The sequence below is a fragment of the Odontesthes bonariensis genome, chromosome 5, assembly GCF_027942865.1.
Source record: "Odontesthes bonariensis isolate fOdoBon6 chromosome 5, fOdoBon6.hap1, whole genome shotgun sequence".
NCBI classification, from domain to species: Eukaryota; Metazoa; Chordata; class Actinopteri; order Atheriniformes; family Atherinopsidae; genus Odontesthes; species Odontesthes bonariensis.
Window position 1 is genome coordinate 18,138,704 of NC_134510.1, and position 10,862 is coordinate 18,149,565.

The 10,862-nt window shown below is 41.2% G+C and overlaps 1 protein-coding gene across 1 annotated transcript; it reads left to right on the forward strand.

Moving 5' to 3' along the window:
• The first annotated feature begins 1,057 nt into the window (after nt 1-1,057).
• irx4a (iroquois homeobox 4a) lies at nt 1,058-7,365 on the forward strand. Its single transcript, XM_075466605.1, has 5 exons — nt 1,058-1,127; nt 1,982-2,233; nt 3,180-3,286; nt 5,063-5,373; nt 6,390-7,365. The coding sequence occupies exons 1-5, from the start codon at nt 1,083-1,085 to the stop codon at nt 7,100-7,102; spliced, it is 1,428 nt and encodes a 475-aa protein (XP_075322720.1). The 5' UTR covers nt 1,058-1,082; the 3' UTR covers nt 7,103-7,365.
• The last annotated feature ends 3,497 nt before the right edge of the window (nt 7,366-10,862 follow it).

Here is a 10,862-nt window from a genome sequence, read left to right on the forward strand (position 1 = left end):
TCATTAATTTGAGGAGTGACCCCTGGGGCTATCCACATGTCTCAACCCGGGATTCTCCAAGCAAGACAGCAGCGCGCACCGGCGCCGGCACGGTGGCGAGAGCCAGTTTGGGGGGTTTGGTTACTCCAATTTGATGGTTCTACCTGACCAACAACACAAGTGAAAGAGAAAGAGGGAGGGAGATACACATGCTTCGATAGATAGATAGATAGATAGATAGATAGATAGATAGATAGATAGATAGATAGATAGATAGATAGATAGATAGATACGCAAAAAATAACATTTCACAAGCAAAATACAAGACATTAACATATTTCAATTTATGAATTATATCAGGGTTTTTTTCTGCTCAGTATATGAAAAACATTCTCTAATTAATTAAAAATCAATTAGCTCCCTGTGTTGTGATTGGTGTCAATGCGGGTGAATGATAAGAATGCACTTAATTAGGCCTGATGCATTTACACTGATACATACGTTTGCACTTCCAAGATACTGATTGGCCTAATTGATTGATTGGGGGCGCAACATCTTCTGTTTAAACACGCACTTCTTCTGTTGTCCACTCCAAATTGTTGCCTTTATGGGTTGTAGTTTTCTTCTCGTCACCCTGAGAAAGAAAATGCATATTAAAGTTACAGTCTGGTCATTTTGAGAGTGGGAAACTTCTGACGTCAGAGTCACCGCCGTTTAAAACAACCTGCCTCTGCTGCTGACGTCTTTTATACTACTTTTTTATAAGGCAAAAATATGTACCTGACAACAAAGTGATTATTTTGGGCAAAGAGACTCGTGTCACTTCAATTTATCTATTCATTTCAAATAGACTTTAAAAAGAAAAAGAGAGGGGGATATATTAGATTTTTTTCCCCTTTTTTTTAATTTGACCAGTATTTTCCCGGTTGAAAATCGTTTGAGAGGGGGGCATTTTACACAAATTAAACATGCTGCTCTGCTTCGCCCTATAAGCATCCAAGGAGCCTGTGCTCACCAATCAATCGGTACAGTCAAACAGAGCCGCAGCCGAGTGGAGACCGACAGTCTCGCTTTATTTCTGGATATTGGGGGACTTCTCTACCATGTCATATCCACAATTTGGATATCCATATTCTTCTGCTCCACAAGTAAGTTCACGTTATTGTATTTGTTGATTAGACTCTTTGGTTTTTATGTCGCCGATTGATTCTCTGATCGATTTAAGCCTGATGCTTTTACGCACTTCAGACAAGATTCGGGGCGACTTTTAACGTCCTCTCGGCTATCGGAAAGGTGTTGCGTTGAAGCCAGTGATACCTGTGTCTCTGCCGCGGGAGAGGGGGGAAAAGGGTAAAAGAGGATAACCAGAAACCACCGAGACCCCCGACCTCCCATTCACTGATTTCTGTAAGATAATAGCCGCTCTGTAACGTCAGCCATATGTTTGTCTGCCCTGGAACACACATGCCAACTTGTTCGGCACACGCCGTGTGTGTTTTGCACCGTAACCCAGCTGCTGTTCTGTTTTGGCTTTGAGCCATAAAAAATAATTTGGGTATTACTTTGGGTATTACGGAGCGATGTTGGGAAAACATGCTGTATCTGTAAAGGAACATGCTTCACGAGGAAGGACGCTAATAGATGCTCGTTCTGGACACGTTTTACGCGCACAATATCACATAATATGTTGTGTTTTGGTTGTGAGATTTTGACATTCTGAAATAATCAAAAAGGGTGAGCTCTCGTAGAGTATTTCCAAAGAAGTGAATACATTTTCTGTCAAAATGTACTCAAATGTTGTTTCTTTTTTTTCTTTCTTTTTCATGTCAGAAAAGTGAAACAGATAGAACGTTAAATTCGTTTCATTATGGTATTTCCCCCACTTCTAAATAAAAAAAGTTTGAAACAAACTTCTATACCAGTTAGTGCAAATGGATCATTAGCTTTAGTTCAACATAAAAGGAAACCAGTAAGTTTTACAGTTTTTCTTGTTTCCACCCAGTTCCTCATGACAACCAACTCTCTGACCACTTGCTGCGAGTCCACGGGCAGAACCATAGCCGACTCGGGAGTTGCGGCATCCGGACAGACACCGGTCTACTGTCCCGTATATGAGAGCCGGCTGCTGGCCACGGCGAGGCATGAACTCAGCTCAGCCGCCGCGCTGGGCGTGTACGGGAGTCCGTACACCGGCGGGCAAGGCTATGGGAATTACGTTACATATGGCACGGACGCATCGGCTTTCTACTCGCTGGTAAGCCCTTCATCCGATTCCTCTTGGCATTGATTAATAGAGCCGCAGGGCGCTGAGGCATAAAGCAGGCGATCCTCTACTCTTTTAATGCTTTACACCTTACGCTGCCAACCATTTGCAGTGTGTGATTTATTTGTATGTCACACTTCAAGCCAGCTTTTCTTTAGTAGCCAACACGTAAAAAGGTGCCTTTCAGCAACGCACATTTATCTTCCTATTATGAATTCTTATTATTCTATTTATTTTTTTCAATTTTCCTGAGTGAGACAACACTCAACCTCTGTGTTTTCCGTTATTAAGACAAGAATTTCACATCATCAGGACACTTTGAATTTCAGGAACCAAAATAGTCAAAACTTAGGCTCATTTGATTTCTCCTGAACTTTTTCTTTGACTTTTGTTAGTTTTTTTTGTTACAGACTTCAACAGAAATGCATTCAGTGCAAGAATACATAGGCCTTAAGTGCAAAATTGTTGTTGTTTTTATTTTGTTTTTATGTTGATTTAAGTGGTTGCACTCTTTGTACAAATATGCTGAGGGAAATATTAGGAAAACACTTTTACTGGTTAACTTGCTCTATAGTAACTTTGAACAAAGCCTTGTTCTACTGCAGAGCCTATGGAGCTCTGCAATCTTCAAGTAAGCCATGCTGTTAGTAAGATGTAATTTCAGTTTTTAAAAAGTAGAAATTTCTTAGTTTAAAAACTTTTGTCAGTGGTGTTACCATGTTAACACCGTACAGATAATTCAATAGGTTGCTTGTTTCATTTTGCAATAGATTTTTTTCTCCGATTTTTCTGGTGCATATCAACCATCACCCTTATTGACAGCATCTTTAAAATAAAATCAGCACCCAAATGTTTCACATGTAGTTTTTGTTCTTTTCCAGGAAAGTCACCTTCCAAATTTGTTTCTTACTTAAAACACTTGTTTTCATGTTTGCAGGGTACATTTGATACTAAAGATGCCACGGCTTCTGCGCATGCGGGAATAACTCAGGCAACTGCCTATTACCCATATGATCCTACCTTGGGACAGTATCAGTACGACAGGTATGTAGTTTGTAAGACAACTCATTTTTAATCCTGTTAAGAATCTCGATAATCTGACCTCTTCATGTGATCAACTTACTTTCAAATACTGTGGGTCACATGTTTGGTCACAGTTACGTTAGGGCTGATACTGAGCCTACAGTTAGAAAGAATTGCACGCTTATGTTAAAGTTTTTAGGGCGCCAAATACAGGATGTAGCTCAAGTAACTCTCACGCTTTCACATTGTTGAGCAGGGAGAAATTTTCTGCATTAAGTCAATCATTTCTGAGAGGTCAAAGCTATTCTCATCAAGTCTAGCAGCACTGCAGGGTGATCACCTTCATCTCGTGACACGCTGCTTTCCTGATCAGGAGAATTGCTTCGGAGGACCCATGCCCCTGTCATCAAAACAAAAGGCCTCTTCACTTTTGGGAACAGCATGCTTGCCATATCGAAAGGTCTTCCCAATAATCAGATAACATGCAAATTAAGTTTGTGATAAGGTTGAAAGAAAAGGTGTTAATGATGCCTCACTTTTCAGTCACTTTTGTTAGACATCAACTCTAAAGAGGCCTGCCATGCTGCATATGGCAGAGGACATTTGCTTTAATGATATTGTGTGAAAACGGATCTCCCAGTGAAACATTGCACCAAATTTTTTGTACTAAGTCTTGTTGCCAACTGAAAGCACACTTAACCCAAAGTCTGTGAGGTAGCGTCTTCTGCCAATCGTTTTAATTGCAACATCATGAACAAAGACTGTCATCGGGAACCTTAGCAAGTCCACAAACAAGAAAAAGCCAAAGCACAAGTTGAGGCACTCCGATAGACAAGCAGGCCTACAGGAGCACCGCACTGTCTGCACTTGTGTTTTACCCGAAGGCTCATCATTACACTCAATAAAGCGATTTTACAGTCTATTTTATCTGCGAGGGAACAACGCAGGGTAAGAAAAGGTGAACGTTGCTCCCCCTTCTGATTCCCTTAGTAGTGCTTGACCTGCACTAAGCTATACTGAGCAATAAAGGCCTCATAAAAGACTCCCATGAGAGGGCTTTTACAGCTCACTGCTGACTGAAAATCAACACCATGCATTTTAAATGTGGGTTATGGTTAGTATTTGTGGGAATAGGGAAAGGGACATGTGCGGCTCCAAGAATCGTTTGATAGGCAATACATTGGAAAAAGTAGGATAATAAACAGTACACACTGTAAATTATCACCGATAAAAGTAACGTGATAGAATCATTTGCATTTTGGATCGAACCAAAGAGACTTAGGAGTTTGGAAGAGTTTCAAGAAAGTGAAACAAATATGAAACAGAGTCTGTCTTGCCCTCATTCCTGTCAGTATGATAAATTGCTGTGCGGTTCAAATTATTCTAGCGGATCCAGTTTTTTTCTATTTATATATAGTTATATTAGCACACCTTAAATTTTTAAGATCGTGTGAAGTAATCACATTACTTGCAGTATGCTTTGCTAGCCAGAGAAAACTGCTTTTCTTTTACATTTTCTTTCAGTGTACACTGTCCAAATTGTCTCTCAAATGACACAAGCTGACAACATGAACTTTAAGATCTTCATGTTAATTAAGCAGCGATGTACAAAGGAATATTAGTGCAGCTGTAAGACTTATGAAACATGTAATGCATCAGTTCATAACAATTCCAAAAGCAGATTGTTCTCAGGAGACAAACTTCCAGGGCGACAAATTAGAAATTATCATGCAACAAGCATTGTATGCCATATTTACTCTCTCATTACCATTTTGCCCATGTTCCTCTCATTAACAGATATGGTTCGATGGATGGGGGAACAAGGCGAAAGAATGCCACCCGTGAGACGACCAGCACCCTGAAGGCCTGGCTACAGGAACACAGGAAGAACCCGTACCCGACAAAAGGCGAGAAGATCATGCTGGCCATCATCACCAAAATGACCCTGACACAGGTCTCCACCTGGTTCGCAAACGCCAGGAGGAGGCTCAAGAAGGAGAACAAGATGACATGGCCTCCCAGGAACAAGGGTTCGGAGGAAAAAAGATATGACGATGATGAGGATGGGTCTCAGGAGGAGCAAATGAAAAGCGAGAATAATGATGACGGTTAGTGTCAACATGCCTTACTGCACTGCAGAAATTAATAAAAAAAATCAGAGTGTTTAAAAATACATCAAAGTATTGTTTTTGACTACATCACAATCATACTCATACATTTATGGCAATTATATGACAATATAAAATTTACTATGAGCACTTCTCTCTGGGAGTGTAAAACTTCTTTTTCTTTTAATTTATTTTGCATCTCTAGAGGGGCTTTTCATTTGTTGATGATTGACCTGTATCTATTCTCAAATTGCTAATTATACCACCACATCAGGTGATGCTGAAATGTATAAGAAATGGTCTTTTATCAGGAGGTGTTTTTAGTGTTAGGAATCTCTACACCCTGATTATTATCATATTCTAATGTGCTGTATTATTCATGACAATGCAGAAGTCCGTGGCACTGTTATGAACGTTAACCACGGCACCATGATGGGGAAATAAAATGCAACACAATTGGTTTTAGCAAAGATTTTAATTGCATAATATCAACAGCAAATCCAACTCCTAAACTTAAAGAAATTATTATTTTTAAAATGCACATAGAAATAAAACCTGCAAGTAGTTCTGTGGAACTTTTCTGGACAGGCCTGCCACCACACTTTGGTCAACATGAAGAACTTAATGATGGAGAATCATAAGACAAGCCTTAGTCACATTACACAGGAACCTAGCTTTTGACCGAGCTTTATTTTTTTCATTGATGAAGCTGATTTTTACTGACTGATTGGGGTTTATATTTCTGATACAGGCCTAAAATGCCAGTTCAGCTTTTAGAATTATATTATTGGAGTCTTTAGTTCCTATAATAGTGACATTTTTTCAGATACGAATAATTTGTTTTAGATCAGCTTTCTTGCTAATCCACAGCTCTAATATTGATTTCAAGTCAAACTCATGTCGGCCAATTTTACAAGAGTTTTAGGAACAAGATACAAGTTGTATTGTGTTCTGCTGTGTGACATTTTACATTTTAGTGACATGACTGATGTCTCCTTTTTTTCTCGATCTCCAAGAGACCAGAAGTCGGGCTGATAAGGACCTCCAGCTGAGCGACTTGGATGATTTTGACACTCTGGAGTCTGAAAACTCTGAGTGTGAGCTGAAGCACCGATACCATATGAATACACACATGTCCACGACCACAGCCGACTGTCCCGCCGACCACCTCGTCAAGAACGCGTCTCTGAAAATCTCCCTCCCTGTTTCTCTCGGAGGGGAGCAGGACTTGAGCAAAGGTTGTCTCAAAACGAATCCGGAGGACTTCCAGTTGGACAGCAGACAGCAGGCAAAGTCGTGCTATAATCAACAACAGCAACAAGGGCACCAGATATTAGACGGCAAACCTCGGATCTGGTCTTTGGCCCAGACCGCCACGTCTCTGAACCAGACTGAATACCCGTCCTGTATGCTGAGGTGCCAGCCGCAGCCCTCCTCCCTCACCCCGTCCCCCTCTGCTACCTCACCAGTGGCCGGCCTGGATAACAGGCAGGACTCGCCGGTCACGACGCTGAGAAATTGGGTGGACGGAGTTTTCCACGATCCCTTGTTCAGGCACAGCACATTGAGCCAGGCTCTGACCAACACCACCGTCTCTTGGACCGCGAACACCAAAGGCGCCATTCTGGAGGCTGAGAGGAGCGCGGCGGCATTGCAGCAGCACCAAGACTCCCCCAAAGATAGTGCCATGAGTTTCCCAAAAAATATCAACAAACTTTTCTGCTCATAACATAACCAAATGACCCTTTACTGCAAAAACAGACAGACTTTTTTCAGACTCAAAGCTGGGTGGAAAGCCTATTGCGTCTCCACGACTCCCTTAGCCCATGTTTTATTCGTTTGAAAGCAACTGTAGCCACCTACTGTTATATTGGAGTTACAGAAGTGAAACATCCGGATCATTTTTGTTTATTTATTTTCAACGCACGCACAAAAGTAATTGAAGTGTATAACTAACAGTTTACAACTCGGAAAAAAAAAGTAAGTCCGAGGTTTACAGGAGTTTTTGTTTAAATTTACTTTCTTATGCGCATGCAAATGTAATTGAATATTATTTAATTATCAGCAGATGGTTATCACTGTTAAAAGAAAAAAAAATCTCACAAATGCACTGCTCTCTAACGAAGTGGATGGGAGCGTTTCAACTTTGTTCACTGAAAATAAAAGCAGTCGGTTTCTGAAGAGCGCTTGTCATGTGGGGTTAATGGTGCTGTCCAGGGTGCTGAAATACTGACCGACCATCCTGTTTCCCTAAAAACTACGATTTGATTGTCTCACCACTGTGAAATATGGCCTTATACACGGCAAAGAAATACGATTCTTTTTCTTCATGTTTTTTAAGGCGTCCTGTTTTTAAATAAAGCGCTTACTCAAATAACAGTTCATTCTTAACCCAGGCGCAAATTGCAGCTCTCATTCTACTTTTTTTTTCAGAAAGCATTCACTCTCATTTAGTGACAGCAAGAAAATGAAGCAGCTCGAACCCCAAGACAGAACAATATCAGTATCTAAGATCTGCCTCATTAATTCCTTCTAAACAGCCTGTAATTGGGATGTTCGCAGTCATATTTCATGTCAGACTATTGATTTTCCCTCTTTCCGCTCTCTGATAATATTATCGAAATATCTCAACATCGTCCATGATGCAGCTGTCAAAAGGGTAAGTTATTCACTGGACGTCTATTAACGAAAGGGCCCTGAAATAATTTGAAGTGAAGAGTGTTCGTTCTGACACTAACCCCTCAATTTCCTTGAGACGGGGCTGTGCGAAAAAAAAAAAAAAAAAAAAACAGCCTGGACGCTGATTACTCCTCCTGAAAAGTGAAAGGGCTTTACGTGAGAGGCACTCACCTCGTCTAAAAGTGAAAAGGGCAAAGGAACTCGAATTAGTTGTTGTAGATAAAAGGGCAAAAAGAAAGGAGCCAAGGGTACTTGACAGTAATGGCGAAAGTGGAGCTCTCGGGGGACTCTGTCTGTCCTGTGAGGGGAGGGGGGGGCTTCTGTGATGAATTTTAATGGGAAGAGCACCACCAACGACTGAGAAGCCCCCCACCCTTTGAAAGAAAGCGGACAATAGGGATATATATATATATACAGTATTTATGTTTTTATTTGCTTCCTTGGGTCGAAAAAAGTTGCCTGCAGCGTTTCGAGTGGCGAAGTTGACCCGAGCGCAAATAAAATCCAAAATGAAGGCATGCGTGTTGTCAGGGGGGTCTAGAGTAAGGCCCTACTGGAAAAAGTGAATTCACGTCTTTCTTTCTGTAGCCCTGTTTAGCCCGCATATGAAATGGCGCAATCATTTTGTAGCTACAGAAATTGCGCAGACTTGTAGTCGGATGAGATGAGTCTTGATATTCAATGAATTTAGCATGAAGACATATTTTATTAGGCCTCTGAACCAAGTAGCTTTTCATTTTAGAGAAAGAGACGTGAGGCAGGACAGAGAGGAGGGAGAGAGGGGGGACCGATCCTGGGAGAGAGCCGTAGTGTTTGGAGGGGAAGCCGGCTATAACTAAATCATTCAGCCATGGCAAATACGAACGCACAGAGGGAGCGAGATGGTAAATTAACAGGGGCTTTTTACATAGAGGCCAAATAAAACTGTAATCAGCGACGCGTTACTTTTCATTAAGCGGGTTTGACAGCAGCATATTCAGCCACTCCGGCACAGGAGCGGGGTCCGGGAAATAAACTGCTCTCAAACCGAGGCTCATAAGATAATTCCTTAAGCTCCATTAACAACTCTTAGCCGCAGGAAATGGGCTCCCCCTGAAAACATCTCCAAATCTAAAAGCTTTATCGACCTAGCAAACCTCAGCTGATGGCTTCTCTCTCTCTTTTTTTTGCCTCCACACCATCTTACCTCTCATTCTCTCTGCTCCCACCCCCCCACCCCCCGTCCTCCTTGCCTTTTCCCTTTTTTTCAACTTAAGGGACAGAAACGTCCAACTGAGGTAATAGACTTTGACACAACACATTAAATGGGAAATGAGAAAAGGGAGAGGAAAGGGCACTCTTAAATGCCTTTTAAACGTAACCAATTAGAGGTTTAAAACTTGAATAAGATGTAGGCCTTTGGCACATGCCTGGCTGATGGGACATTTAACTGATTCCCCACTTGGTAAAGGCAACACTTATCTTAGCACAGTATGTAGTTCTCCTGTGTGGTAGCAGAGTCAAGGGATTAGTAAATTTCATCTTACTTCATGATAAATGTCCGACACCTCTTGTGCAACATGATTAGTCCGAGTTTTCACAAACAATATCAAAAGTAATGGAGCCGTTTGATAAAACTTAACTGCTTAGCTTTTTTTTCTTTAGAAGCATCTTTTCAATTGCATATGCTCCCTTTAAAGTGGCGGAGGGCCCACAAATACAAGGGCCTAAAATACAGAACAATCAGCAGCGCGGAGCTTCCCCCAGAGAGAAAGCCAGCCTGGGTCAGGTTAATACCACTGTGACCCTGAGCCATAAATATATTTACACATCATTAAACATCAACGTACACACACTTTAAGTCTCTCCCTGTCACACGCACATGCACAGAGAAAATCACTCTCAAACACACTGTCACACTTGTGTGCATCAGGCTTTAATTGAATATTTAATCTATTCATTGACTAACATTAATATGGTGAGAATGGCAATAATGTGATCAAAGCTTAAATGAAAACGCAAAGCATGACCACACACAAAAGGGAGCGTGGAGAGATGACACACGCACAATCAGTTTAGGCACAGTGCTCTTACAACCTCTTCAAGAATCAATGGAATGGCCTTTTATTCCAATTACGAAGAAATTATTTTTTATTTTTTTAATGTTCTCTCACAGCAACAGTAAACAAAACAACTCATAGATGTGTATTCATATGACTTCAAAACATTCTTTTCTTTGTTAGGATTAGATTACATCTAAATGTCAGTTGCTGTGAAGGCTAGACATGTTTGACCCAGCAAATGAATATATTGACATAACAAACAACAAAGTTTAGTGCAGAGGAGTTTGTCCATTCGGATAATTTGATTTAATCAGGAGGATGGTGGACGAGAGCTCTCAATCGTTGCTTATGTTGTCATCATTCACCTGCCACCAGACTGAGGGAAAGAATATTTACCGCACCGCTTTAAGTTCTGAAGTGCCTCCTGTTATTTTTCCTCCACTGCTTGGCGATATGGTCTGTTTGTGATTGTGTGTATTTGTGGTCAGAGCCCTGCTGCCAAAAGGACATGTCCAGGATGCACCTTTAGGCCCCAGTGACTGGCCTTTATCAGCCCCCTGCTGCCATCACCTCCCTGCAATCTTTCCGCAGGTCAAGAGGTTTAAGCCCGAGGTGCATTTTGCTTTTCATCATTTCGGTCATCTCAGACTCATTGGCTCTGTCAATTTCAGAATCACTCATATGAATAGAAAAAAGGTATCCTATCGCTCTTTCCTGTATGCTGGTTAGGGTCCAAAACAACAACAAAGAAAAAGTTATAAAATATAT

Bases quoted from the DNA above. Each gene is read 5' to 3' on its own strand.
- irx4a (XM_075466605.1), top strand. From the start codon at position 1,083: ATGTCATATCCACAATTTGGATATCCATATTCTTCTGCTCCACAA. The intron at 2,234-3,179 runs GTAAGCCCTTCA...TCATGTTTGCAG, and splicing joins CATCGGCTTTCTACTCGCTG to GGTACATTTGATACTAAAGA. The intron at 3,287-5,062 runs GTATGTAGTTTG...TCTCATTAACAG, and splicing joins GGACAGTATCAGTACGACAG to ATATGGTTCGATGGATGGGG.